The 26,668-nt window shown below is 45.8% G+C and overlaps 1 protein-coding gene across 3 annotated transcripts; it reads right to left on the bottom strand.

The window, feature by feature from the left end:
- Window positions 1–3,899: 3,899 nt before the first annotated feature.
- On the bottom strand, window positions 3,900–24,441 carry DCSTAMP (dendrocyte expressed seven transmembrane protein). 3 transcript variants are annotated; one of them, XM_075920236.2, is made up of 6 exons: window positions 24,354–24,441; window positions 13,297–13,451; window positions 12,137–13,205; window positions 9,804–10,133; window positions 5,093–8,777; window positions 3,900–4,864 (listed from the first exon to the last, which is right to left on the bottom strand). In XM_075920236.2, the coding sequence occupies exons 3-5, from the start codon at window positions 13,196–13,198 to the stop codon at window positions 8,694–8,696; spliced, it is 1,476 nt and encodes a 491-aa protein (XP_075776351.2). In that variant the 5' UTR covers window positions 13,199–13,205; window positions 13,297–13,451; window positions 24,354–24,441; the 3' UTR covers window positions 3,900–4,864; window positions 5,093–8,693. The 3 variants fall into 3 exon arrangements, with proteins under 3 accessions (XP_075776351.2, XP_089632314.1, XP_075776350.2); XM_089776188.1 differs by lacking the exon at window positions 24,354–24,441 and having other exon boundaries at window positions 13,297–16,668; XM_075920235.2 differs by lacking the exon at window positions 13,297–13,451 and having other exon boundaries at window positions 3,901–4,864; window positions 24,354–24,431.
- Window positions 24,442–26,668: the final 2,227 nt, after the last annotated feature.

Below are 26,668 nucleotides of genomic sequence, written 5' to 3'. Positions count from 1 at the left end.
TTCGAACTAGTGGGAGGCTAGCTCTCCCCAGGTTTCCCTGGTGGCCACTCTGGCCAACACCAGGGAAACTCTACTGCCTCCCTCCCGGCCCCGGACCCCTTAAAGGGGCACGGGCTGGCTACGGTGCCCGTGCCAGGTGCAAGCCTGCCAGCACCCAGCCAGCAGACCCTGCACCTGGCACGGATTGAGCCAGCCACCCGATGCCCCCCAGCCCTCCCCCTCTTCCCGGGACCAGGCTGGCGGCTCCCGGGAGCTTGCCCTGGACCGCAAGAGGCGGGCACCTGCCTGGGCTAGTGCGGACATCGTGGAACTTGTCCACGACCTCCGCACTAGGCACAGGAAAGTGGCCGGCTTGGGCAGGAGAGCTGCCAGCCTGGCCACCCAGGAGCAGGTGTGCAAGAGAATCAAGGGGATCCACTGAGACCCCCGACCCTGAGCCCTGAGCTTACAATGGCCGTCCTGGGTCAGACGAAAGGTCCATCTAGCCCAGTAGCCTGTCTGCCGACAGCGGCCAACCCTAGGGACCCTGCAGGGGATGGACCAAAGACAGTGACCAATCCACTTGTCTCGTGCCATCCCTCTCCAGCCTTCCACAAACCTTGGGCAGGGACACCACTCCTACCCCCTGGCTAATACCACTCCATGGACCCAACCTCTATGACTTGATCTCACTTCCCTTTAAACTCTGTTCCAGTTCTAGCCTTCACAGCCTCCTGCAGCAAGGAGTTCTACAGGTTGACTCTTTGCTTTGTGAAGAACAACTTTCTGTTACTAGTTTGAAGCCTGCTACCCATTCCTTTCCTTTGGTGTCCTCTAGTCCTTCTTTATGGGAACTAATGAAGAACTTTTCTGTATGCACCCTCTCCTCCCAACTCCTGCTTTTAGAGACCTCTATCCTGTCCCCCCTCCGTCTCCTCTTTTCTAAGATGAAAAGTCCCAGTCTCTTTAGCCTCTCTTCATATGGGACCTATTCCCAACCCCTGATCATTTTAGTTGCCCTCCCCTCTCCCAGCCTCTCTCTTCCCCTCTCCCACCTCCTTTTCCCAGTCTCCCCCAGTTTTGTTCAATAAAGACAGATTCCATTTTGGAAGACACGTTATCTTTATTTTGTACATCAAGAAGAGGGGCTAGGGAAGGGTAAGTGGAAGGAGGTGAGGGAGGAATGGGGTACGCGCCCCCGATGGGGAGGACTGGGCTGGCTCTGCGGGCTTCTGGGGGTGGAAGCTCTCCTGCAGCCCCCCAATTGCCCCCTCTCTCCAGATGGCAGCCTGCGGCAAGTGCAGCCGGGCTGATGGCCGAGTGCTGTGATGTGCCCAGTGTGGGCACTCAGGGCACTCCAAGCCAGGACTGCTTTGCAAGCAGGGCACCCCTGAGAACTGTCTGTCCGGGGTGGGGGTCGGGACCCTTTAAGCACAGCCCTCGGCTAGCCTGAGACAGCATCTCCACGCTCTAAGTCCTCCTCTGATGCCCTACTGGCACTGCTTCCGGCCATCCTTAAGCCCGGTTCAGGGTCCACTTAATGTGGACATGCTAGTTCGAATTAGCAAAACGCTAATTCGAAGTAGTTTTTTAGTCTGGATCCGTTAGTTCAAATTAGCTTAGTTCAAATTAACTAATTCGAACTAAGTTAGTTCGAATTAACGTTGTAGTGTAGACGTACCCTGAGTTAGTTTCCCATTTGTTCTTTCCTCAGCCCGATGGAAAGAAGGCAATCTAGGAATAGTGGAATAAACATCATTATAACATACAGACTGTCTGGACAGCTAGGTTACATACAGTGTTCATAACTTTATTACAACTCAAACCCCATCCTGAAAGTGCATTTCTACTTTGAAAAGTGCCTGTAAAATTGACATGCCTGTTAATGATTTTCATAGCAGGTTTGCTCAGTTTACAATTAGGCCGTGTCCAGACTCAGGGGTTCTTTCGAAAAAAGTAGCCTTTTTTCGAAAGAACTTCCCCTGCGTCCAGACTCAAGCCACGTTCTTTCGAAAGTAAATCGAAAGAATGCGGCTTTTCTTTCGACGGCTGTACACCTAATTTTACGAGGAAGAACGCCTTTTTCGAGGGAGATCCGTCGAAAGAACGTGAGTGTGGACGGGGGGAGCCCTTTCTTTTGAAAGAATTGGCCTCCAGGAAGAAGCCCTGGTGGACAATATGGGCCATGGGTTGCACGTCTGTGGTTCCTGGCTGCAGCCATTCCTTAAAGGGACAGGCACCCTCACAGACACTTGTTGCAGACAAGGAGCCAGAGCACACGGCCACTTTGCTGCAGCCAGCCCCAAGACCGTCCTGGCCCTTCCACAGAGCCTTCTGGGGACCCAGCCAAGGGCTCCAAGCGCCGGGCACCATCCTGGTCTGGCGCAGAGATCAAGAGCCTGCTGGAGCTCTGGGGAGAGGAGGAGGCCTTACAGGCCCTCAAAAGCCGGCGGCGAAACGCCGACATTTATGGCCGCATGGCTGAAGCCCTGGCCCAGAAGGGCCACTACCCCCGCACCCAGGACCAGGTGCGCTCAAAGGTGAAAGAGCTGCGCCAGGGGTACGTTAAGGCCAGGGAGGAGAGCTCCCGTTCTGGGGCAGCCCCCCACTACTGCCCCTACTACCCCGAGCTGGACCAGATCCTGGGTGGCAGTGCAGAAGCACGCACACCACGGAGGTTCGTACAGTCAGGCTTGGCAGACCCCGTGGTGGACGCTCCTGAGCAGGACCCAGAGCACTCTAGAGATGGGGACATGGTCCCAGAGGAGGAGGACAGCGAGGAGACGGCGACCCTCACCACCTTGGAGCCAGTCACCCAGTCACTCAGACCTCAGAGGCCTCCCAGGCGTCATCTGGCGCAGGAGAGGAAGCAGCAGGTGAGTACAGTGAGGTTGTGTCACACCCGGGGGGGGGGGGAGGTAGATGGGTGCACAGTGGGTGATGCACAAGGGAAACCTGTCATGCTCAGGCTGATGCCCAGGTCACACACACACACACAGTGTGACCTTCAGAATGTCTGATTCCCCTGTCTCAAGGGAGAGGGCATGCCCTTTTGGACAGCTGTTGCACACATGACTGATTGTGATAGAAATGTAGCCATGTTACTCTGATCTGAGGAAGTGGGTCTGGCCCAGGAAAGCTCATCCCCTAATAAACCATCCTGTTAGTATTTTAAGTGCTACAGAGTCCAGTTTTTAGGACTGATTGTGTCTTCTTCTTTTCCTCCACAGCCGGACCAGCCGTGGAAGAGGGCCGCAGCACCCCAGCCCCACCTCCATCTCCATCTCGGGGACATGGGAGCCGCAGACACAGGCGTGTCTACGCGGACATCTTCAGGCAGCACGTGGAGGCCGTGCAGGAGCAGAACTCCATCCTGCGAGAGAGGGCGGAGGCAGAGGATCGCTGGCGTGACCGGCTCATGAACGAGCTGGTCCTGCAGCGCACGGTCCTGAACGCTACTCTGAGGGAGGTCAGCGGCTTGCCTGCTGCTGTGCCTGGTCCTGCTCCTCCAGCACCCCATGACCCCACCCCACCAAACCCCCCTTCCACAACAGCATCCCTTTCCCCCCTTGGACCTCCCTCTCCCCCAGCCCCCCCAGTTCCCCAGCCCCTCTCTCCCCCTGGCCCTCCTCTCCCCCAAGCTTCCACGTCCCAAGAGCACCCCAGCCAGCCAACCGACAGGTGCACCACCCGATCCCGCAGCCGTGGAGCACCCCAAACACGAGGCCCAGGCAGGAGAGGGAAATCTGGCAAGCACCGTTCAACCTGATCCCCTTCCCCCCTCCAGGTTTCCAGTCCTCTTCCCCCCTCCAGGTTTCCAGTCCCCTTCCCCCCTCCAGGTTTCAAGCACCCCCATCACCCCAGTTAAACAAAGGGTTCAACGAAATGTTTCTTTATTGTAAATAGTTTGGCAACAACAAAAATGAAAAAAAAAATGTTATGTTTGCAACATTTATAATTTTGTACATATTATCAAACAATAAGTAAACAGAACATTTTATTTTGAAACACACCCTGGTGTAACTGATGTGTCCAAACAGGGTCAGGAGATGGGTTGTGGAGGGAAGCTTCTATTGGGCCAGGGCCCAGTCCCCAGGCAGAAGCCCCTCAGTGCACTCAGTCAGTGGCCTCCACTGGAGAATTGCTCCCGGAGGGCCTCCCGGATGCCAACAGCAGACCGGTGAGCCTGGCGGATGGCAGCTGTCCGGGGCTGGGCAAAGAGCCTCTCCTGGGCATCAGCAGCTCTACCCCACCCTGGTAGGAAGGCATCCCCTTTCCTCTCCACGAGGTTATGGAGGACGCAACACGTGGCCACCACCTCGGGGATGTTGCTCTCCCCCATGTCGAGGCGTGTGAGCAAGCACCGGAATCTGCCCTTTAAACGGCCAAACGCACATTCGACCTGGTTGCGAGCCCGGTTAAGGCGAGCATTAAACTGCTCCTTGCTCGCATCCAGCTGGCCGGTGTAGGGCTTCATCAGCCACGGCATCAGGGGATAGGCGGCATCAGCCACTATGCACACCGGCATGTGCACATCCCCAACCGCAAACTGGCGATGGGGGAAAAATGTTCCTGCCTGAAGCCTCCGGTAGAGGTACGAGTTCCTGAAGATGCAGACATCGTGTGCCCGCCCTGACCACCCAACACAAATGTCCGAAAACTGTCCACGATGGTCGACCAGGGCCTGGAGGACCATAGAAAAGTAGCCCTTTCTGTTTATGAATTGGGCTGCTCGATGGGGCGGTGCACGGATGGCAATGTGTGTCCCATCGAGCGCTCCTCCGCAATTTGGGAAGCCGAGGGCAGCAAAGCCGGCCATGACGCTGTCCAGATCTGGTAGACAGATGAGCCTGTTGAGCAGCTCCGAATTGATGGCCCTCACCACCTGCAGAACGAGACAGACAACAAAATGTTAGAAGGGGTGCCTTATCTCTTAGGAGGAGAACCCACCCTTCCCTCTCAAACACCCCGGGAATCCCCTCCTCAGAATCCCCCCCCCCCACAATTCAGGGTGAGTGGAGGAGCTCCCTCCCACTCCCACTCCACTTGGCCCTTCCTGACAGTCTTCCTTCCCCCCACCCCAAACTGTGACTGTCCCCAGACAATGACTTACCTCCATCAAGACGGCCCCGACAGTAGATCTCCCCACGCCAAATTGGTGTCCCACGGAGCGGTAGCTGTCGGGGGTTGCCAGCTTCCAGAGGGCAATGGCGACCCTCTTTTCCAGGGGGATGGCGGGCCGCAGGTGGGTGTCTTGCCGTTGCAGAGCAGGGGCGAGCCAGGTACACAGCTCCTGGAAAGTGGTCTTTCTCATGCGGAAGTTCCGTAGCCAGTCTTGGTCATCCCAGATCTCCATCACGAGCCGGTCCCACCAGTCAGAGCTGGTGTCAAACCTCCAAACACGCCTGTCCACAAAAAAGTTTGGAGGCAAGGGCAGTGCGGCTGCTTGACGGAGGAGCCCCTCGTACCTCTGGTCTGGGAGCAGCTCGGGAAGTAGCCTCATGACAGTGTCATGAAGATGCAGCAACAGCTGCAGTATGGTGGTGTTGGGCCATCGCCTGCCCAGGGGCAGCTCTGGCTCCATGCCAAAAAAAAAGGGTCTGAAAGCAGAAAAACCTCCAGAGAAAAAAGCTGCTGGGGTGTCCCAGGAAGCTGAGCACTCCAAACCAGCACTGCAATGCCTTGCTTAATTCCTCGAGGGACAGCAAAGGCAGCTGCAGGAGCAGAGCAACGGGTGTTCAGGGGCGTCCCTTTAACCACGCGTCTCTGCAAAGGGCAGGCAGGCAGCACCCGGAAGGAAATGCTGCCCCCATGCCCTGGCAGAAGCAGTTCCAGGTGGCTTTCAATTTCGAAAGAGCGTCCAGCAGTCTGGACGCTCTTTTTCGAAAAAGCGGATCGATCTTTCGATCCGCGCATTGTAGTCTAGACGCGCTCTTTCGAAAGAGCCTCTTTCGAAAGAAGCCTGCAGTCTAGACATAGCCTTAGAGAACTATAAACTCAGCCTGGAATCTGAGAGTCAAACTGTCTTCCTTCCAGTCCATGCCTCAACCCCTCAATACAAATGCCATCAATGGAATGTCACTAACAATTCTGTTGATGATGCATGAACCAAAAAATAATCATTGCAGAAGTCAAATGAAGTAAATGTGTTTGTCTCTACAGTCAGCATCTTTGGCTCTCTCTCTATACATACAATGATCTATTGAGTAGGAAGGAGCCATTTTAATACGGTCACTTTTCCTATCATGACTGCACTTGAACATCTGCTTCTTCCCTACATCCATTAAGTGAAAATCCACTAAGTATAATTCACATATTATATTATAGGAGGGGTTAATATCAAGGTTGCCTGACACTTTGCATTATAAAAGACTTTTTGCAGTTGTTTATAACTTTGTCAGACTTTAACTATTTCAGCTGAAGTACTACATGCTAAGTGGATTTTTCAAGCTGAACTTTTTTTTTTTTTTCATGTCACACAAAATGGTTTAGCCATTCCTGAGAAAGAGGCAAGGAAGAACTCTCTTGGTTGGCCAACATTAAACATTGTCGCCATCTTTTTTATTTTGGATCAGCTCCAGAGTGCCCATGCTGTGACTTGCAATGTGTAGACTTGAGAGTCAGCAAGTGGGATATGTCAGGGACTGGCTTTTTGCCGGCCCCATGAAACTCCATCCACATTTGGCCACGTTATAAACCTTTGAAAAACCACAGTTTGGACATTCTCAGTAGAGACTTGTTTTATTTTAGCAGATACCATTTCCAGACTTTATCTTCACTGACCATGCTTGAGCTTCTCCCAGCAGCCAGTTCTTGCACCACTTTTGTTGGTAAAACGTTTGTCAGTTCAGGGAGGAGGAGGAGATTGGAACAAGGAATTTGGTGAGAATGGAACTGGAGTGAGGAAGAGAAAAACTGTGAATGGGACAGGCTGGGAAAGGAGATAGGGACTGAGAAGGAGGAGAGACTGCGACTGGGAACTGTGAGGGGAGCAGGGGTTTTGGCCTGAGAGCTAGAAACAAGGGAAGAGGAGGCTGGATTGGGAGCTAGTGAAGGAAACTGGGGAAGGTCTAGGGTCCAGTTTATCAGGGACATGCCACTCAGATTGGGGGGGGGGGAGAGGTTGGGACTGAACAAAGAGAATAGGAATCTGTGGGTAGCAGGAAGAGGGCAAATGGAAGCAAGATGGAGCTTACAAGGAACTGGGGTGTGGGCGAGAAATGGGACTGATTGGGCTAAGACCCTGGGACAAGGCTCCAGGAAGAACATAGGAAGGAGACTGCGATTGGATAAGGGATTCAGGGAATGAGATTAGGATTGGGAACCAGTGGAACAAGAAAACTGGGCATGGTATGAGAAACCTGGGAATAGAAACTGGCCCTGAGTAGGCAGAGTGAGACAGAAACCGGGAGGCCAGAATAGGTAAAACACAGAGCAAAGGACAGGTTGGAAGGATTGGGGCAGGAGGGGTTGATCTTGCGGCAAATGAAGGGAGATTCTCTGTACCCATTAGAGCATATTCCGCTCTGGAGCCTGGAATGGAACCTAAGATTATTTGGGTGTCATCACTCCTCTACTGTCAGTAAAGTTCTGGTAAAGTGTCTGTCTCATTCTCCTCTCATGCTGGTCCACATAGAGGACAACAACCTACTACTGCTGTCAGTTACTCTATTACTTCAAGTCACAGAGGGCCTGTGAGACTGACCTAAGGATTCGCACCTTGCAGATGAATGGTGTGGGTGTCAACAAACTGCCACATGATGACATTTATGTTTTTACAGTTTGCTTTTTCAAAAATTAAGGAATTTACAAACAAGCCTCCTATGTTCACAGAACATTATTAATATTGCAAGTCAAAAGCTAGGAAATGCCAGAATTAAGTCGCCCATGCAACCTAATATTACTAGAACCTTATTTATGGCCAGGGTAGTTCCCTGAAATTGTTTGGAGAAGAATAAGTTAGTTCAAGAGAAAATAAGGACACAGAAGACCTGATTTTTCTAATGCCTTGCACTTTGTGCCCTTTATGTTCATGTAAAATGAATCCAGAGTGGTTGTCAGATGCTACTGGTTCTGAATAGCAACATCTTCCTCTCCCTTCACAAGTGTGTAAGGCCACCAGTTCAGCAGGATACTTAAGAATATATTTAACTTTTTTCTCTTCAGTAGGGTCATTTATATCAATGGGACAACTCATGCTTAAAGTTGAATTGGAAACTAAAAGCCTGATTTATATTTTACAGTTGGGGCACACACTGGAAGAATACAGGGTATTCAAGGTGGGTGCAAATGTAAATTACAGAGTAATACTGCCACTGCAATGTATAGCATCCTTCCCATTCATGGGAGTCAGGCTCTAGGTGTCCGCACAGGTGCAAGGCAGTGAAGAATCAGAGCTGAAAATGGATTAAATAACAGGAAAAGCTGGAAGACCTCAAGTGCTATTTTATATTATTACTGTTTCTCAGATTTTACCAAAATACTGCAGGCTGATAACTTTGGACATCTATTTGTACCTATTTAAATTATATATATATATACACACACAAATAATATATAATACAAATTAACTGGCAGCAGTAGATATATATACAAATTAACTAGCAGCAGATTATGGAAATATTTAAACAAAGCAGGAGCAATACAGATGCAGTATGCAGAGACCTATTGAACCAAAGAACTGTGAGCTTATCCAAAAGGTTACTTGGCCTTTTTCAAACATTGTTCATGTGCATCGTATCTTTTTCTTTCTTCCTGACCATCTCAAATGCCTTGAATACTGGGAACCAGAAGTGGAACTGGGAAGACAGAAAAGGTATGTTAATGACATGTTATCACCAAGCCCTTCACAGACCCTTCATCAAGTATCTTAAATGCTCAGCACTATTTTTCCATAGATATCCAATAAGATATATATTTGGGTAGTTCTTAGGTTTTTGCATCTGAAAATAAAAAGTTCTGCTTGTTTTGTGCAATTTGCAGTCTCCATCAAATAGTGTTTACAAACTGAACTGCATTAACCATAGTACGGCCATGTCTAGACTACAAAGTTCTATTGGAAAAAGATATGCAAATTGTGTATCTTTTTCCGCTTTTCTTCCAAAAGAGGCTTTTCTGACAATTGGCCCATCTACACTGGGCCAAATGTTGGAAAAAGGCCTCTTTTGGAACATCCCTTCTTCCTCATAGACTGAGGTTTATGAGGATGCCAAAAAAACGCATCTGCTTTTCCGAAACTTTTCCTTGGATTCTGGAGGCATCCCGGAAAAACTCTGCAGTCTAGATGTACCCTACATCTTGATCTGCTAGAAATTAAACATTGCTCTTAACAGTGAGAAGCTGATTATCAATACAAGTTATTTCATGTTTGGATGCTGAGTACACCATTTAAAAACTGGGCACGTTCGACACATACATGAAGACTTAGTCTCTGCCTTAAAGAGCTCAGGGTCTAGGAAATCTAATTGCGCCAGCACATGATTACCAGGCCTGTGTTGATGTGTCTGTGTTCTCATATAGGTCATGTGTTGTATGGATACGACAACAGGGAAATAGAATTGCAACTTATCTCTGGCCCCAATACAAGGAAACACTTACACATGTGCTAGCGTCCAGTCTTATCCAGCATGTGCTTAAAAATAAGCTAATGTTTAAATACTTTCCTGGGCTGGGGCCTTTATGATCAAGCAGCCCAAAACCCTGGTTTCAACTATACCTGGACATTGGAATAGTTCTGAGCTACATTGGAATTTAAATTGTGCAGTTATTCTGAGAGAGAGAGAGAAAGAGAGAGAGAGATCTTTTTCTATAGTATCATGGCTTACCATTGTAGCAAATGAGTTCAATTTCCTTTTTACATTTTTCTGCGGAAACTTTGATCTTTTTCTCAGGAGTTTTGCATGCAGATAATGTATCCGTTCCATCTCTATTTTGGGATAAAATGAAGTTGACACAAGTATTTTAAGTTGTGTCAGAGTGGTGGAGAATAACACAACTATTATTAGAAAAAAAATGATGCATCCAAGTGGGATCCATGTTGAGGAAGGTGAAAACTCTGGTTTAGGGAGGCATTCACGTTTAAACAGAGAAATGTTAAAGGAATCATTTGTTGTCTTCAGCTTCCCATTGTTGACAATAAATTTGTTTTCATTGTTCTGTATGAGGGAAAAAAGCTGGTTTCAGTACTAACTACTTTCTTTTATAACAGTTATTGCATTCTGTATTCAGCTGTGCGGTCATCTGTATTAGACATGATTATCTAGCATCTCCTGTCATAGAACATCTAGGTGGAATTGTCTTCCTAGCACACAAGCTTGTACCGGTTAGCTAACAACTTGGGTGGCTGGTGATGCTGTTCTTATCAGTAAAGCAGTCCAGAATAAAGTGTATAAACTACTAAAATTGTCTCCAGTACAGAAAGTACTGTGTATAGAGGGCAGGAATCCTTGTGTGCTTAAAAGGAAATGAAGTTATTCATAAAGAGGAATTACATACTAGCGCTTTCTTCTGAGACACATTTTCCATCTGTTTCCCTCTGCTGTGATAAAGCAAGGGTGTCACCATTTTGTCTGAACACTGTTTCTGTTTAAAATATTCTGTGATGTTAGTTCCTCTCCTAAGGCTATGTCCAGACTATATTTCTCTTTTGAAAGAGGAATGTAAATGAGGCAAATCGAAAGTGCAAATGAAGCAGGGATTTAAATATCCCGCGCTTCATTTGCATATTCATGTCCGAACGCTTTTTCAAAAAAGGATTTTTCAAAAGCAAAAGTGCATTCTAGACATGGTTCTTTTGGAAAAAAAACCTTTTTCAAAAGAACCCATACTCATTTTTTCAGGAGTACGGGTTCGTTCGAAAAAGGGTTTGGTTTTTTCAAAAGAACCATGTCTAGACTATGCTTTCACTTTCAAAAAACCCTTCATTCACACTTTCGATTTGCCTCATTTACATTCCTCTTTTAACAAAGGAATGTAGTTTAGACGTGCTCTTAAGATATGTTCTTTCAATAATGTCATGCTCCCAAGAGTTTGCAGTTAAACACTAGCTGAAACTCCAGGGTAATTCGTTGCCAGAAAGTTTCTGGTGATTGATCTCAAGTGGCACAAATTTATGAAGGAGAAGCAGTTGTGAACAGAAACCAAAGTGAGGCTGGAAGTTCCTGATGGAAGACATAACCTGGAACTTACTTGGTATAAGGGTCTAACTAGAATAAAGTTGCCAACTCACCTGTTTACCTGACTTATTTTGTTTGGTGCACCCTACTTTTGGACAACTGCAAGTTGCAGGGCAGTTCTTCCCAATGGGAGCTATTTCTGTTATAAGTGCTCTTTTAATAAAATGTGGCCACAGATCGTTTTCCTTACTTGTGCAAATCCATGATGGAGACTTTGTGGAATACATGTGTTAAGTGTCACTGAGGAATATACTTGCGGAACATAGGAGGGTTGTTAGTTTTAATGTTTGCTCCTAGGCAATGCAATAGTCTGTTATATGATAAAATATATCTATCAGGGATGGTCTAGATGGTGCGTGGTCCTGTCATGAGGGCAGGGGACTGGACTCAGTGACCTCTCAAGGTCCCTTCCAGTTCTAGTGTTCTATGATTCTATGAAAATCTTTCAACTCAGCTGCACACAGACACTTTTCTTCTGGCACTTTCATGATGGTATCATTTACTGTAGAAGTAAATTATTATCACTGATGAGCTTCATGGATGATACTCTTGAGAGCAAAGGACAGGGTTTGAAGCAAAAGGACCTCTTTGTGGAACTCCATATCACCACACAGCATCTTGTTAGAATACAAAATGTATCTCTTTGGGTGACCCTTCCCCACAATACATCAAGATACAGAATGGCTGGTGAAACTATCTCTTCTCCTATATAACTTCCCCTAGAAATATGAAACCAAAGAGGAGCATAGAATTGTCTGGTCCCATTCAGCAAAATTACTTGAAGCATAATATTTGATGCACAGACACTATGGTAATGGCCCAGCTAGAAATATATCATAGATAGGAAATGGTGAATTCTCTGGAATGAAAGAGTTGGGGGAAGAATCTACAGGACTGACTGAGAATTTACTGAAGTCAAGAGGAATTATTCTGTAGTAAAACATATTAAGAGCACAATATTATCTTATAGGTAAGGTACTTACATGGTAACTGACGTTCAAATTAATCTCTAGCTCTGGTAATGCTTGGAGATACTTGCTCACAGAAAAAATTAGCAAGTAAAGCAAATAATCTACTGCTGCAAACAGAACCCAGATACAAAGATTAGTAAATGCAGGGATTAAAAAGCGTCCTATTCTTTTCCTTTCTTTGTGTTGTAGACACAGGGATGGGATTCTCACATACTTCTTTGTTTCTTTTTTACTGAGTGGAAGAACACAGGGCCTTTGTTGCTGCCTTTGGTGCTCCTCAAATTCAATGAACCGTTTTGTAATGTAAATATTTTTAAACTTCTCTCTCTGAGTGCCCAAGAATTTTCTGAAGAAAAGGTATGTGCCAAGAAGAACCAGAAGAATTCCTACGATAGGCAACAGTCTCTGGCTTATAGAAAGCTGTATAGCCAGTACAGAAGATATCTGGTTAGCAACACTCTGGATTTGTTGTTTTGTGTTGTTTAGCTTCATTTTCAAACCTTCATCTGAAATTAAGTAAGAAGCATTGAATTTGTCATTCAGTGATACTATTCCTGTCAGTGGGTTACTTGAACGTAGCATCTGATTATGAATCCACTTAATTATTTTAACATATTTTTTTATCAAGGCAAATTGCTCAGCCTCCAGATTGCAAGTTATACTGTCTGCCAGCATCTTTAGGTTGTGAAAAATATTTTGGATGTTAACAGCTACCACAACACCAGTGCCAGCAGTAATAAGTATATTTCTACCATTCCGCAAGCTGAAAGAAAGAAAAATCAGTGTGCCAAAGCAGCGCATGTACTTGAAGGAACACAGCCCAATAGACAAGCCAATCCAGATGAATCCAAAAATTGCTAAGAAAACCAAAGGATAGTGTGCTATAAAGGAATACAAGCCAAGAAGTAAGAGGCTGCTTATGATGAAGCTAACAGTACAGCAAACTGTGAAAAGCTGCAACAGATTCTTCCAGCCTGGCTTCTTCTCTGATACATAAAGTCCCCAAATGTGTTGAGTTATTGAGGCAAAAATTCTCATTTTCTTCTGAAGGCTGGTAATCCACTGGTGGCTCATACTAGAACTAGAGGAAAACAAAATGTCATTAGTCACAGTGAGCCACAGCTTATTAGTAATATGCTTTCAACTGACTGACAAACAACTCTTTGCATTACCAAAACTGTTGGGGGGTTATGGGTGGGAAGGACTGGGGCAGCCAGAGAGGACTCTAAACCAGAAAGCCCATCTTGATAGTGCAAAAGGAGCTCTCAGTCTGTATGTCCATTCAGTCCTTCACTTCTCACCGATTCTACTGGCAAAGCAAGTTGATCTGAAAGATATATTAGCATTTTTTCAAAATATATGTGACCTTTTTCTTCAATGGTACCCATATAGATTTAGTGTTTGTCTAGCCACAAATGAATACATAGAAAGTCAATGTCTTTGTGCTGTAGGGCAGTGCATGGGAGTAAGCCCTACTCTTCCCCTCCAAGACACACATACAATTAGGTTAGCCATGTCAGACACTGCCTGCCCAGTACTTCCCATTGTGAGCAACTGAGTGGGTTTATTCTCTTCCCCATTGCACAGTGAGCTGGGGATGAGGGAGTGCACAAGTTCTCCTTTCCCCGGTCCTGCTGGAGGAGGAACCGTACCTACTCCCATGGCAGCACAACTACACAACTCCTCTCAATATACTTACCATATTTTAGGCTCCCATAAGAGGACAATGCTGGAGCGGGGAGAGCTGTAGGAAAAGGCATAACTGGGGGCAGAGAGGGGAGAGGAAGCTGGAGGAGGTACTGGTGGGGGGTACTCACTAGAAGCGGGGGGCAATGTCAAGGCAGTAGGGTGGCTGGCACATGCCCAGGATGCAGCAAGAGCTGTTAGTCCACACTTCCCTGTGGGCTGGCAGCTGGGCCTGGGTGGGAGGGATCCAGCAGCTACAGCTTGCAGAGGTACAGACCAGTCAATTGCAGATACACAAGAAGGATCAATTGGGAAGGAGTCTACTCAGGGCGTTTTCTGAGCTGCAGCTTGCCTGCTCTGCAGTAACGTGGACATTGCCTCGTATTTGAGAAATCCTCCCAGACCGAGAAAGGCAAAAGAGGCAGTGTCAAGGAAAACCGGGACATATGGTAATCCATAAAACCTCACTCTGGCCCTTTATAATCTTCCTAGGAGAGAGACTTACCTGGCGTGTCAGGTCCTTCAGGGCAGGGGGCTGGCTGTGGGGAGGGGCTGGGGAAGAGTCAGGACAAGGGCTTGGGGATATGGGAGTATGGGTGTACAGGAGTCAGGGCTGGTGGGTGTGGAGGGACTCAGGGCAGAGGGTGGGGATGCGGGAATCAGGACGGGGGTTGGGAGGAGAAGGGCTCAGTGCAGAGGGTGTGAGTGGCTGCCGGCTTCTCCCCAGAGCCACCCTGGGGTCAAGGGGGTGCGCCCCACCCACTGGGTTCTCCCCAGGGCCAGCCCCAGGCAGACAGAGGGATCATGCAGCCTGCCCTCTGGCACTCCCCAGGGGCACCCCAAGGTGGCGGGGTGGGCCATTGGTGCTCCGTAGGGCACACCAGGGTGGTGAGGACTGTGCAGCTGGCTAGCAGCTGCTTGCTGGGGTGTTTGCTGTCCCCCATGGTCATTAGTGAGTATAACTCTCCCTGCTATCATAACCCATCTTTTCTGTTTGATATGAAACAATCGCATTCCAGGCACATCCCATTTTCCTGGCACAACCAAACCCTGACCTTGTTTTTAAGTTATGACAAGAGAAAGCTGCATACCTAACTTGGTAGTCCTAGCTCTTACTGCTTAGGAGGAGTTCTTGAACAAAGAGACTCGCAGACAGACAGACAGATGGAGAGATGCACAGTTCTAAAATATATAGTAAGATTTCCTATGTTCTACTGCATGTATTTGAAATTAGAGCATTCCTGCAAAATTACATCACAATTCAACATTTGCTAGGTAATATATTTCCTAGAACAACATATATTTTCCTTTCATTTTTTACAATATGTTCTTTATAGTGAGATTTCTCCAAAGATGCTGGACAAAATTATATGTGTATTAATTTTTTAACATATTATGTCGCCAGATACCAATTAAATAAGATAAACTATTGTAATTTTGTCCTGTAATAGGAAGCTGTTGTCTTTACAAATAGCACTTGAAGATATTACACTGGATCTTCTTTTCCCTGAGCACAGTAGGTTACCTGTATTAGGCTAGTAGTTCATACAAATACAGCATTTTACTTGCACTTGAAGTTTGTGAATTCACTGGAGCGTTCATTGCATTGCTGCTCTCTTCCTCTCCTTGTTTTTTATGTATTTGGTTTTAGCAGTACCATGTTTGCATACAATACAAATTTAAAGAGGGGAGCAAGGTTTTAGTGGTTAGAACAGGGGGCTGCTTCCCGCTATGTTCTAGTCAGAGTCTTCTTTGTTCTATTCTCCACTCTGTCACTGCCTCACTGTGGCTTGATCATCCAGGTGCAAAGACTAACCTGATGGCAGCTGAATGCTTCCAGTGCTTATTGACGTTCAATGGGAATTTAGGGTGCACCACAACTCTTTGGAAGTTCTGAACTCCTACTTATGTCAGACTTGGATAAGTCATTTAATCTCAGTTCCAGAATTTACTCATCTATAAAATAAGTGCAGTAGCAATTGGTAGTTACAAGTCAAGTAGTTTTGCTCACGAAAGCTCATGATACTATATATATATGTGTTAGTCTCTAAGGGTATGTCTACACTAGCCACCCTAGTTCATTGCAGGAGGAGTAATGGTAGTCCAAATTAGGGGCTTTAGTTCGAACTACCTAGCCCGTGTCGCATGTAGCTGTGGGCAGGGAGTTCAAACTACAGGGCATTTAAAAATGGCAGTGCCCGGGAACATACAAATAAAGCCCGGGATATTTTAATCCCGAGCTTCATTTGCAAGTTCGAATGATTACATTAGCCACTCTAGTTCGAACTACGGTGGCAGTGTAGACATACCCTAAGGTGCTACAGGACTACTTATTTTTATATCCAAGGAATGTTATAATTAATAACTTCAGAGGGATAGCAGAGTTAGTCTGTACAGGATAAATTTAAAAAACAACAAATGGTCTGGTAGCACTTTAAAGACTAACAAAACATGTAGATGGAATCATGAGCTTTCGTGGGAACAGTCAACTTCTTCTTTGTAATGTATTCTGGGACCCTCAGGAAGAAGGTATCATGTCAGGTTTCAAACAAGAGTCTCAGGGAATCATAGAATCATAGAATGCTTGGACTGGAAGGGACCTCTAGAGGTCATTGAGTCCAGTTCCCTGCTCTCCTGGCAGGACCCAGTACTGTCTAGACCAGGGGTGTCCAAACTTTTTTCAAAGAGGGCCAGATTTGAAGAAGTGAACATGCGTGAGGGCCGTCCCCGCACTCTCAGCCCCAAGGCGGAGGGCCCGCAGGGTCGGAGGTGGGCGGAGAGCGCAGGGCACGCCGTCCTCACGGTGGCCCAGGGGCAGGGCGAACCCGCAGCCGAGCGGGGGAGCGGGGCTGCGGACGTGCCCTACAGGGCAGGCTCTAGGACTGCGGAGGCCATGGGTGGCGGCGGCGGCGCGGCCAGAAGCGGCGCGCTGGGCGCGCCAGTTCAAAAGAGCGCCGGGGAGCCAGGAGAGGGGGAGGATGTGGGGGTCATATTAAATCAGAACACGGGCCGCAATTGGCCCGCGGGCCGGACTTTGGACATGCCTGGTCTAGACTATCCCTGATAGACATTTATCTAACCTACTCTTAAATATCTCCAGAGATGGAGATTCCACAACCAATTTATTCCAGTGTTTAACCACCCTGACAGTTAGGAACTTTTTCCTAATATCCAACCTAAACTTCCCCTGCTGCAGTTTAAGCCCATTGCTTCTTGTTCTATCTTCAGAGGCCAGGAAGAACAATTTTTCTCCCTCCTCCTTGTAACACCTTTTTAGATACTTGAAAACCGCTATCATGTCCCCTCTCAATCTTCTCTTTTCCAAGCTAAACAAGCCCAGTTCTATTAGTCTTCCTTCATAGGTCATGTTCTCTAGATCTTTAATCATTCTTGTTGCTCTTCTCTGGACCTTCTCCAATTTCTCCATATCTTTCTTGAAACATGGTGCCCAGAACTGGACACAATAAGCCAACTGAGGTCTAATCAGCCAGAGTAGAGCGGAAGAAGGACTGAGAAGAGAACATAAGAGAAACCAAACCCTTACTTTCACCACTAGAAAAGATACTCTTGTCTATCTATCTATCTAGCTAGCTATCCATCATCTATATTGTATGTGAGCATTCTCATTTCCTTACCTATTACTCTGTGAGCTTGTGATCTCCTTCCTAATGGGATAGAACACGTGGACAGCATCCTGGAATATCGACACAAGCTCAGTAACAGCAGAACATGTAGTTATTACTGGGGACAAACTCACTCCCTGATGCTGCAAAATTCCCCTTAGTGTTACTCTATGGCTGTGTCTAGACTGGCCAGTTTTTCTGGAAAATCAGCCATTTTTCCGGAAAAACTTGCCAACTGTCTACACTGCCGCTTGAATTTCCACAAAAGCACTGACGATCTCATGTAAGATTGTCAGTGTTCTTGCAGAAATACTATGCTGCTCCCATTCGGGCAAAAGTCCTTTTGTGCAAACAAAAGGGCCAGTGTAGACAGCCCAGATTTGTTTTCTGCAAAAAAGCCCCAATCGCAAAAATGGCGATTGGAGCTTTTTTGCGGAAAAGCGTGTCTAGATTGGCACGGACGCTTTTCTGCAAAAAGTGCTTTTGCGGAAAAGCGTCTATGCCAATCTAGATGCTCTTTTCCGAAAATGCTTTTAACGGAAAACTTTTCCGTTAAAAGCATTTCCGGAAAATCATGCCAGTCTAGACGTAGCCTATGAGTATAGAGTCCTTCCAGATGGGAGGAGCCACAGCCTTTCATAGACTGTATACGGACATGATGCACATGCATAGATCCAGTCAGGCCAATAACTCTAGTATAGTATGTAGTCTAATTAGCATAGGTAAGGGTATTATTGTAGAAGGATTTTGGAAATGGATTATTATAATTCCACATAACATGGACACTTTCAATATACACATTAGAAAACTAATACTGATATTTGTTTTAATATTATCTACATGCATGGTAGCGAGATAGAGGTGGGTCAGCAGAGTGCCAGGGAGCAGAGGATTTGCAGCTTTGCAGGTTCTCTAGCCTTTCCCCTCAGCAAAGGGGATGGGTCCCGAACTATGGAAACTCCTCCACCTATTAGGCTGGTGTAGCATTGATTGAGCAGCACTGATGTCACCCCACAGCTTGTGCAGGAGGATTCTTGACCCCCACCTCTCCCCACCTCCACATCATAGAATTCCAGTCCCAAATGAGTTAGATGAAACTTTGATATGTTGTTTGGGTCAGATCCATCACTGGTGTAAAGTATTATAGCTGCACAATGAAATCAGACATAGAATCAGAAGGCCACAAGGCAGCTATGACAATTTATACCAGATGAGGGTCTGACCCAGGATACTAAAAAACTCTGGATTTCTCTTCTTTAATAACTAATCATATAAATCAAAATTTTTAAAAATTAGCATTAACGTAAAATTAAGGCATTTAAATGTAAGATCATCCCAAATTAGAAGGCTGGTTTCTCTTGTATTGTCTCTTTTACACAACCATATTTTCTATTCCTCTTCTTCTTGCTGTATAGATAATTCAATGCATTATTATTCGTTAATGATTATACTCCCCTGAAATATGTAGGCTGTGATACATGGCTGGGAAGCTCGGCATACAGCACAGAAAAGATTCCCTGGATCTAAGTTAACTTCAGAAATTAACCGGGGGGAGGAGGGGAAGGGGGAGGAGAAAGGGGGGCAAGAGCGTGCAAGAGAGGCATACCAAAGTAGGATGTTGAACACACATTGCTATGAGACACAAACACTGGCATATCATTTGGCTAGAGTTTAGTAAATGCAGGGCCAAACTGTCCCTAGTCTTTGTGCTGATACTCAATGGGGCATTCACAAGGGACCATTAATAGTCGGAGTCCCAAAGCCCCATTTTCCTTCTATAGTCACCCAGGGCAGTTGGTACCGTGCCTGCATTTGAAAGTGCTCGGAAAACGATTTTTGACAATCCCAACTCCAGTCCCTTCTGCTCCACCTCACAGCCTACTCAGAACCGTGCCAAAATCACACTGTCTAGATCACTGATTGAAATCCTCCAGCACAGGAGCTGTTTGCTTTATTCCCCCACTACCCCAGACTCAATTATAAAATGTCATCACTTGTGGTGCCTCAGTAAAGCAGGATCGCTAAACAGGGTGAATGCCAGAGACTTTCTATTTAAAAAAAATAGAAAGAGCCTTGGAAGCCAAAAATTCTTTTGAGTTGAATCAGCTGCTCACTCTCTAAAACAGCTGATAGCCCTTGGGGCTGAAAATTAACACCCTGGTTCAGAATTAGAAACAGATCTGTGTCAAATGGTTCAGCTAGAAATCATGATTCAATCCTTAAAATAAGTGCTAAATTCTGAGAGTTTTCTGGAAGTTCAAATATGAAAAAAGTAAATGCTAAAGTAGGGCTACACTGCATTTTAGTAGGCCGGAGAAAAACAGCTCCTCTCTAGCTACTGTAAAATTGAAGCAAAGTGCTCCCTACCAAAAGGCCTCATCCTTTCGTCTGTGCCTAGTTTCAGAGAATTTTGCCTGCTAGAGACCCTGCACTTTCATTTTTCAAGTCCTTTGTCCTCCTTTGTCTCATAAGAATGCAACATGGTTATTCGTGTCTTCCCCAGCATGCACAGATTATTGGGACGTTACTATTACACATAACAAACAGGGAAACCAATCTGGAAAAACAATTCCCCACTCCCCCAGTTCTTGTTTCCTATCAGCATCCATATAGTGCTGAGGGAAGGTGGAGCCAAGTGATCTGAGCAAACAATGAGCCAGAGACCCCTGAGTTCTGCTCCAGGAACTGGCCTGATTCTTCAGTGTCAGCAGGCAAGTCACTTAGTCAATCCATGCCTCAGGTTTTCCATCAGTAATGTAGCTATTTGAAATGGGAATCATCGATCATCTGCTATCTGGGGACTGTAAGGGTTAATTATGGGGACAAATTCTTTACAGGAATTATGCCTGCAGAAAGTGTGACCTATGGTATTTAATGTTTGTCATGTGCTTTGAGGATGGAAGGATTACATACTGTAAAAGCTGAAAACTCTTATTTACTAGGATATTGTGAAAGGGCTTTTAGGCCAGATAGCAATCTTCAGACACTGTCCACTATTGCTGGAGTAGGGTGAAGAACAACTGCATGGTACCAGTTGCTCCTGGAGAAAGTAATCTCATTCAGCCACAATTCCTCTACTACACAGTGGCCAAATTTTTTGGCCTGAGGGCCACATTGGGGTTCAGAAATTATACGGAGGACTAGAAGGAGAGTCCAACCCCTATTTCACTCCCATTCCCTGCCCCCTGGACCTCCCAACTCTTATCCACCCTCCCTGCTCTCTGTCCTCTGGAACTCCCCTGCCTCCTATCCAACCCCCCTCCTCTGCACCCCGACCATCCCCCTAGGACTCTCCTGCCCCATCCAACCCCTCCCTGCTCCCCATCCCCTGCCTGCCCACTAGAACCCCCCTGCCTTATCCAACCTTCTGTCCCTAACCAGCTCCCCAGAACTGCGTCACCCATATCCAACTCCACTGCCTACCCACCTGGGACTCCCCTGCTCCATCCAATCCCTCCTGCTCCCTGCTCCCTGCTCCCTGATCGTACCACCCGGAGCATCAGGGCTGGGGGTACAGCAAGCTGGGGCTGTGGGAGGGGGAAGAAGGGGAGAGCTAAAGGTTAGCTTCTGTGAGTGGGAGCTCAGAGGATGGACAGAAAGGTCCAACAGACCATGGTTTGGGGACCCCACTGCTCTACTAGACAGGAGCTCTCAACATCACCTGTTCTAGCTCCTTTCCTCTGTCTGGCGTGGCAGTTCTTAGGCAATAAGATTCCTCTTTTCGGGGAGTCTAACATGTGACCAGCCTGTTCTCCACAGCTCATTGGAGCTATCAGCCATGCAGAGTCACAGACAGCAGAGGCTGCTTCTTGTATCTTCTTCCAATCTCTTGTTCACTCATAATCTAGCCCATAATTTATATTTCACATTCACATTTCAGAGCTAAAACCAAAACAAGGCATATCAGCTATGCCAGAGTTAAAGGAGACCAACAATGGAACATTTCTGAAAACATCTCTACATACTATAGTCTGCTACATATATAATGTAATAAGAGCTATATTTCTGATATACAGCTTCATAACCCTTCCAAATTCTTTATTGCTTTTTTTTTAAATGACTTTCACCTTGGGAAGGACATGCAAAATTTGATCTCATGAAAATGTAAAATGAGAGAATTAATGGAAATTGCCAACTAACATAAACTAGCTTCCACAAAATACTTTGATGTGTCAATGCAAATTCTAAATCAAACTACTAAACAGCATAAACATGGCTTATTTCAAAGCCATGACTGTGTATCATAAAGGCATATGGTCAAAAAAAATCAAGTTATTATTCCATTTTAGCAGTCTTTTCTCAGAAAAAAACACAAGGACTATAATATTGCTTGGTCCATACACAAGTTGTCTACGGTGGGGGAGGAGAGTAATTTGCATAATCTCACTCTTCTTTATGCCCACATAACAGTCAAGTATAGTTTGGCCACAAATGGACACATTATTTCAACAGTTACTTGAATGGAAAAGGGGTACTCATAACGACAAAGGAGGGTATGTCTACACTACCCTCCTAGTTCGAACTAGCGGGGTAATGTAGGCATACCGCACTTGCAAATGAAGCCCGGGATTTGAATTTCCCGGGCTTCATTTGCATAAGCTGGGTGCCGCCATTTCTAAATCCCGGCTCGTTCAAACCCCATACTGCGCGGCTACACGCGGCACGGACTAGGTAGTTCGGACTAGGCTTCCTAGTCCGAACTCCCGTTACTCCTCATTCCATGAGGAGTAATGGTAGTTTGGATTAGGAAGCCTAGTCCGAACTACCTAGTCCGTGCCGTGTGTAGCCGCGCGGCATGGGGTTCGAACGAGCCGGGATTTAAAAATGGCGGCGCCCGGCTTATGCAAATGAAGCCCGGGAAATTCAAATCCCGGGCTTCATTTGCAAGTACGGTATGCCTACATTACCCCGCTAGTTCGAACTAGGAGGGTAGTGTAGACATACCCGGAGGCATTATGAAACCATTGCTCCATGCAATACACAATATTTTTATACAAAGCAAAAGTTTTATTAATGGCTGCATGCTACATTGTGATTTTGTCTCTCACATTATACTTTGCATGCAGTCTAATTCAGTTTTTTTAAAACCACAGAATACATAAAAATAGGAAAAAGAAAATCACATGACTTTCAAAATATTCTCCTCCCACACCCTCACTCCATTTCAGCAGTCAGGGTTACACTGAAACATGGCGTAGATATTTCTTTGTTGTAGAAATACTGGAAAATACTATGAGAGTTTTATGAAGAGGAAAAAATGCATATAGAAAAGTAGGTTAAAACTTCTGCTGCTTTGTAAATGTGGGTCATTAAGCATGGACATTAGAGCTGAGCCCAGAAGCCCACTAAAGTCAATGAAAAGACTCAGAGTGTATGTTTTCTCTACAATAAAGTATCCACGGCTGGCCCATGGCAGCTGAGTTGGGCTGTGAGACTAGAGAATTAGGGTATGTCTACACTAGCTCGTTAATTCAAGCTAGGTAGGCAAATCAGGCAACTGGAGTTGCAAATGAAGCCCGGGATTTAAATATCCAGGGCTTTATTTGCATGTTCCCGTCTGGCCACCATTTTTAAATCCTCCTTAGTTCGAATGAACTGCCCGCGGCTACACGCAGCAGTTTAAAGTTAATCCGAACTAAGGACTTAGTTCAGATTAACTTTAAACTGCTGCGTGTAGCCGCGGGCAGTTCGTTTGAGCTAAGGGGGATTTAAAAATGATGGCCAGATGGGAACATGCAAATAAAGCCCTGGATATTTAAATCCCGGGCTTCATTTGCAACTCCGGTTGCCTGATTTGCCTACCTAGCTCGAATTAACAAGATAGTGTAGACATACCCTTACAGTGTAGATGTTTGGACTCACTCTGGTCCCAGAGGTTACCTAATCCCAAACTCCAGTCAGAGCCAGAATATCTATACTGTAATTTTACAGCCCTACAGACCCACAAGCTGAAGTCAGCTGATCCAGGCCAGTCATTGGGGATTTTTGCAAGAAGACATACCCTTCCTGCCTTCAGTCAGACCCTTGCAACTTAATGGAAAGTTCATATATTTAAAAAGTATTTTGAGAGGGGAGCAATGGCAGCAAACACATTTGTGAATTACAAGGCATAATGATACACGCATATGTAACAAAAATACGATCACATGGCAATACACAGAAAATGAGGTACAATAACTATCCATATACAGACAAAACCAAAAATGTATCTAAACAACACACATTCTTTATAGGGGCAAGGTCAAGGGACAACAGACCACCATTGAGGTATATGGCTCAGAAAAGATAAGCAATAGTACAAAGTAGAATGGATTTATTTTCTTTTTTAGGGTAGTTTTTCCACTGTAATCACATCCAGTACTGAGGTATATGAGCACAGAAGGTATATAGTGGTTATGCCATGGGAAAGAAATAGTAAATCTTGCAGCTACCAAAAGAAAATGGAGCAGGGAATACATTTTTCTAGAAGAAACATTGCTATCAACAACCTGCAATATTATGGACACAGACCCTGATGCTGCAGCCCTTTAGAAACACATTTAATGTCATGCACATATGTAAGTGTTTGCAGCCATAGTTAATGGCATGGGAATCCCAAATGTAACCCGCATTTAAATTAATTCCCCAAATATTTGTATGATTGTACAATCACATTATGTTCTTGAAAGAGCCTAGTCTGAACTGTAGAGCCATCATTTAGAATCAGATATTCAGCTGGTGTGATTTGCTGTTGCTTCTCTAACTTTACCGGAGCTACCATGATTTACACCAGCTGAGGATCTGGTCCTTAAAGTGAATGCTTAGTACTGGAATACTAATTAAAAGATTCACAGTGCAAATCAATACTTAATAGTTACAAAAAACTAACTGATTTCCCACTTAACCCCCTTTTTAGAATCAAACCCTAAAGATTTACTTACAGGCTCTTCCGTAAAGACATGAAGCGTCTTCGAGTTGCTGTACTTCTTGATTTTGGTGAAAAAAGGGACTAAAAGTTTCACATGAGTCACTTGTTCCCCCCATCCCACCCCCACCCCTGCTCCCCTCCTGAGTCAGGCATACCACAGTTGTGAAATTATTCTGGTTTTGACAAAGATAAATGAGGGCGTAACTCACACACACAGCTGAAATAATGTATAATTTGCAAGTGCTTTTATATGCATTTTAACTGTAAAAAATGTCTTAACAAGAAACAGAATAATATCCAAAACTAGGTAAGGGTTTTATATTTTCAAACTTGTTTTCTAATATGAGCTACCTACTACTTCTCATGACATCTCTGAGCTAATTAGGTATGTTGAGTAGGCAGCTTTCATAGGCTGCATAAAAACATAGTCTCATGCTATCATAATTAACATTTATTATTTGTATTGAAGTAGAGCTGGAGCTGTTAGGCATGAGTCAGGACTCCAGTGTGGTAGACACTGTACAAATATACAACAAAGAGGTTGTCTCTACCCCAATCCAAGCATGACTAGAGACAACCGGTGGATACAACTGATAAGGGTAGCACAGAGAGACAACACTAATCAGCAGTGGTAGGCTTAACCAACCCTGACACACACCCTGATCTTAAGGACAGCCATGGATCAAATTGATTTTTGATACACATAGGCTACATCTAGACTGGCATGATTTTCCGCAAATGCTTTTAACGGAAAAGTTTTTCCATTAAAAACATTTGCAGAAAAAAGCGTCTAGATTGGCACGGACGCTTTTCTGCAAAAGCACTTTTTGTGGAAAAGCGTCCGTGCCAATCTAGACGTGGTTTTGCACAAGAAAGCTCCGATCGCCCTCTGGGCTTTTTTGCACAAAACAGTTTTCAGCTGTCTACACTGGCCTTTCTGAGCAAAAGCATTTCCGGAAAAGGGCTTTTGCCCGAATGGGAGCAGCATAGCATTTCCTCAAGAACGCTGACAATCTTACATGAGATCGTCAGTGTTCTTGCAGAAATTCAAGCGGCCAGTGTAGATAGCTAGCAAGTTTTTGCGGAAAAACTTACCAGTCTAGACGCAGCCATGAAGTTGCACATGGCTGCTATGGCCCTCAAGGGACTCTGGTGGCAGAGGGGTTAGTCAAAACATAAGGATGGCTAGTCACCATCTCTTTCTCACAGACATGACCTGGCACCAGCTTATATGAGTGGGAGTTTACCAGGAGCCAGAACTACCAGTTTTATCAGTTTTGTACGGTCAAATCAGCACCAGGCTGGCAGAGTAAGGACTGGAATCTAGCCTGCAGCCCACACATTGGAGTAGAAACTCTCTGCTTATGTATCTAGTGAGAAATGAAGGAGCAGGCAGGGAAGCTGTATAGGTCACGTGATTAGATGATTCATTTCTATACGGAAGAAAGAAGACAGAGAAGTGCTACCTCTTTCTGGATGGTTTTGTGTTTTGTGTCACCTCTGTTATGTCCCAAAACATTAGATGGGAGTCTTTTGGTGTGGAGTTTCTATTAGACTGAGCTCTAAATAAATACATTAACTCACTCTTTAGCCTTATGCTATGGAACATTTTTGTCAATGTCCTGGGGAGAACATAAAATTTGCAGGTGACATAAAAATTGAGGAATATTGACTAATGAAGAGGACAGATAATGAGTAGAATGATCTGGCTCACCTAGTAAGCTGGGCACAAGCAAATGAGGTGTATTTGATATGACTAGATGTAAATGTATATATCTTGGAACAAAGACTCTTGGAATAGGTGCCAACTCTCTGGGAGCTCTGGAGCTGGAGCACTCCTGGGGGAAAATGGTGGGTCTGAGCATGCACTGGAAGCCCCCCCATCAGCACTTCCCCTCTCTCAGTGCCATTGGACCTCACTGAGCAGCATCTCTCCCTGCCTTCCTGAACCTTCCACCCACCGCAGTCGACTGTTTCACGGCATGCACAGGGCTCTGAGGGGAGGGGGAAGGAGTGAGGATGCTGTGCACTCAGGGAAGGGGGTGGAATGGGGCAGAAATAGGAACAGCAGGGGGTGGAGCGTGGGCAGGAAGAAGTGAGATGAGGGTAGGAAGGGAGAAGGGCCTTGGGGGAAAGGGTAGAGTCGGAGCTTGGCCTGGGGCTGGGGGTGGGGGAAGGTTGAGCATCCACCCTTGGCACATTGGAAAGTCAGCTCCAGTGAATGTAGGCCATACTTGCAGAGCGGGGGAGTGAATCCTTGGAAGCAGGGATACCGAAAAAGACACACATGTTAAGGTGGTTGATCAGCTAAATTCTCAATGCAGTGCA

The sequence above is a fragment of the Pelodiscus sinensis genome, chromosome 2 (assembly GCF_052426305.1).
Source record: "Pelodiscus sinensis isolate ZL-2025 chromosome 2, ASM5242630v1, whole genome shotgun sequence".
NCBI lineage: Eukaryota > Metazoa > Chordata > Testudines > Trionychidae > Pelodiscus > Pelodiscus sinensis.
Note: the sequence above shows the minus strand (reverse complement) of the source record. Positions and strands in the feature narration are given on the sequence as shown.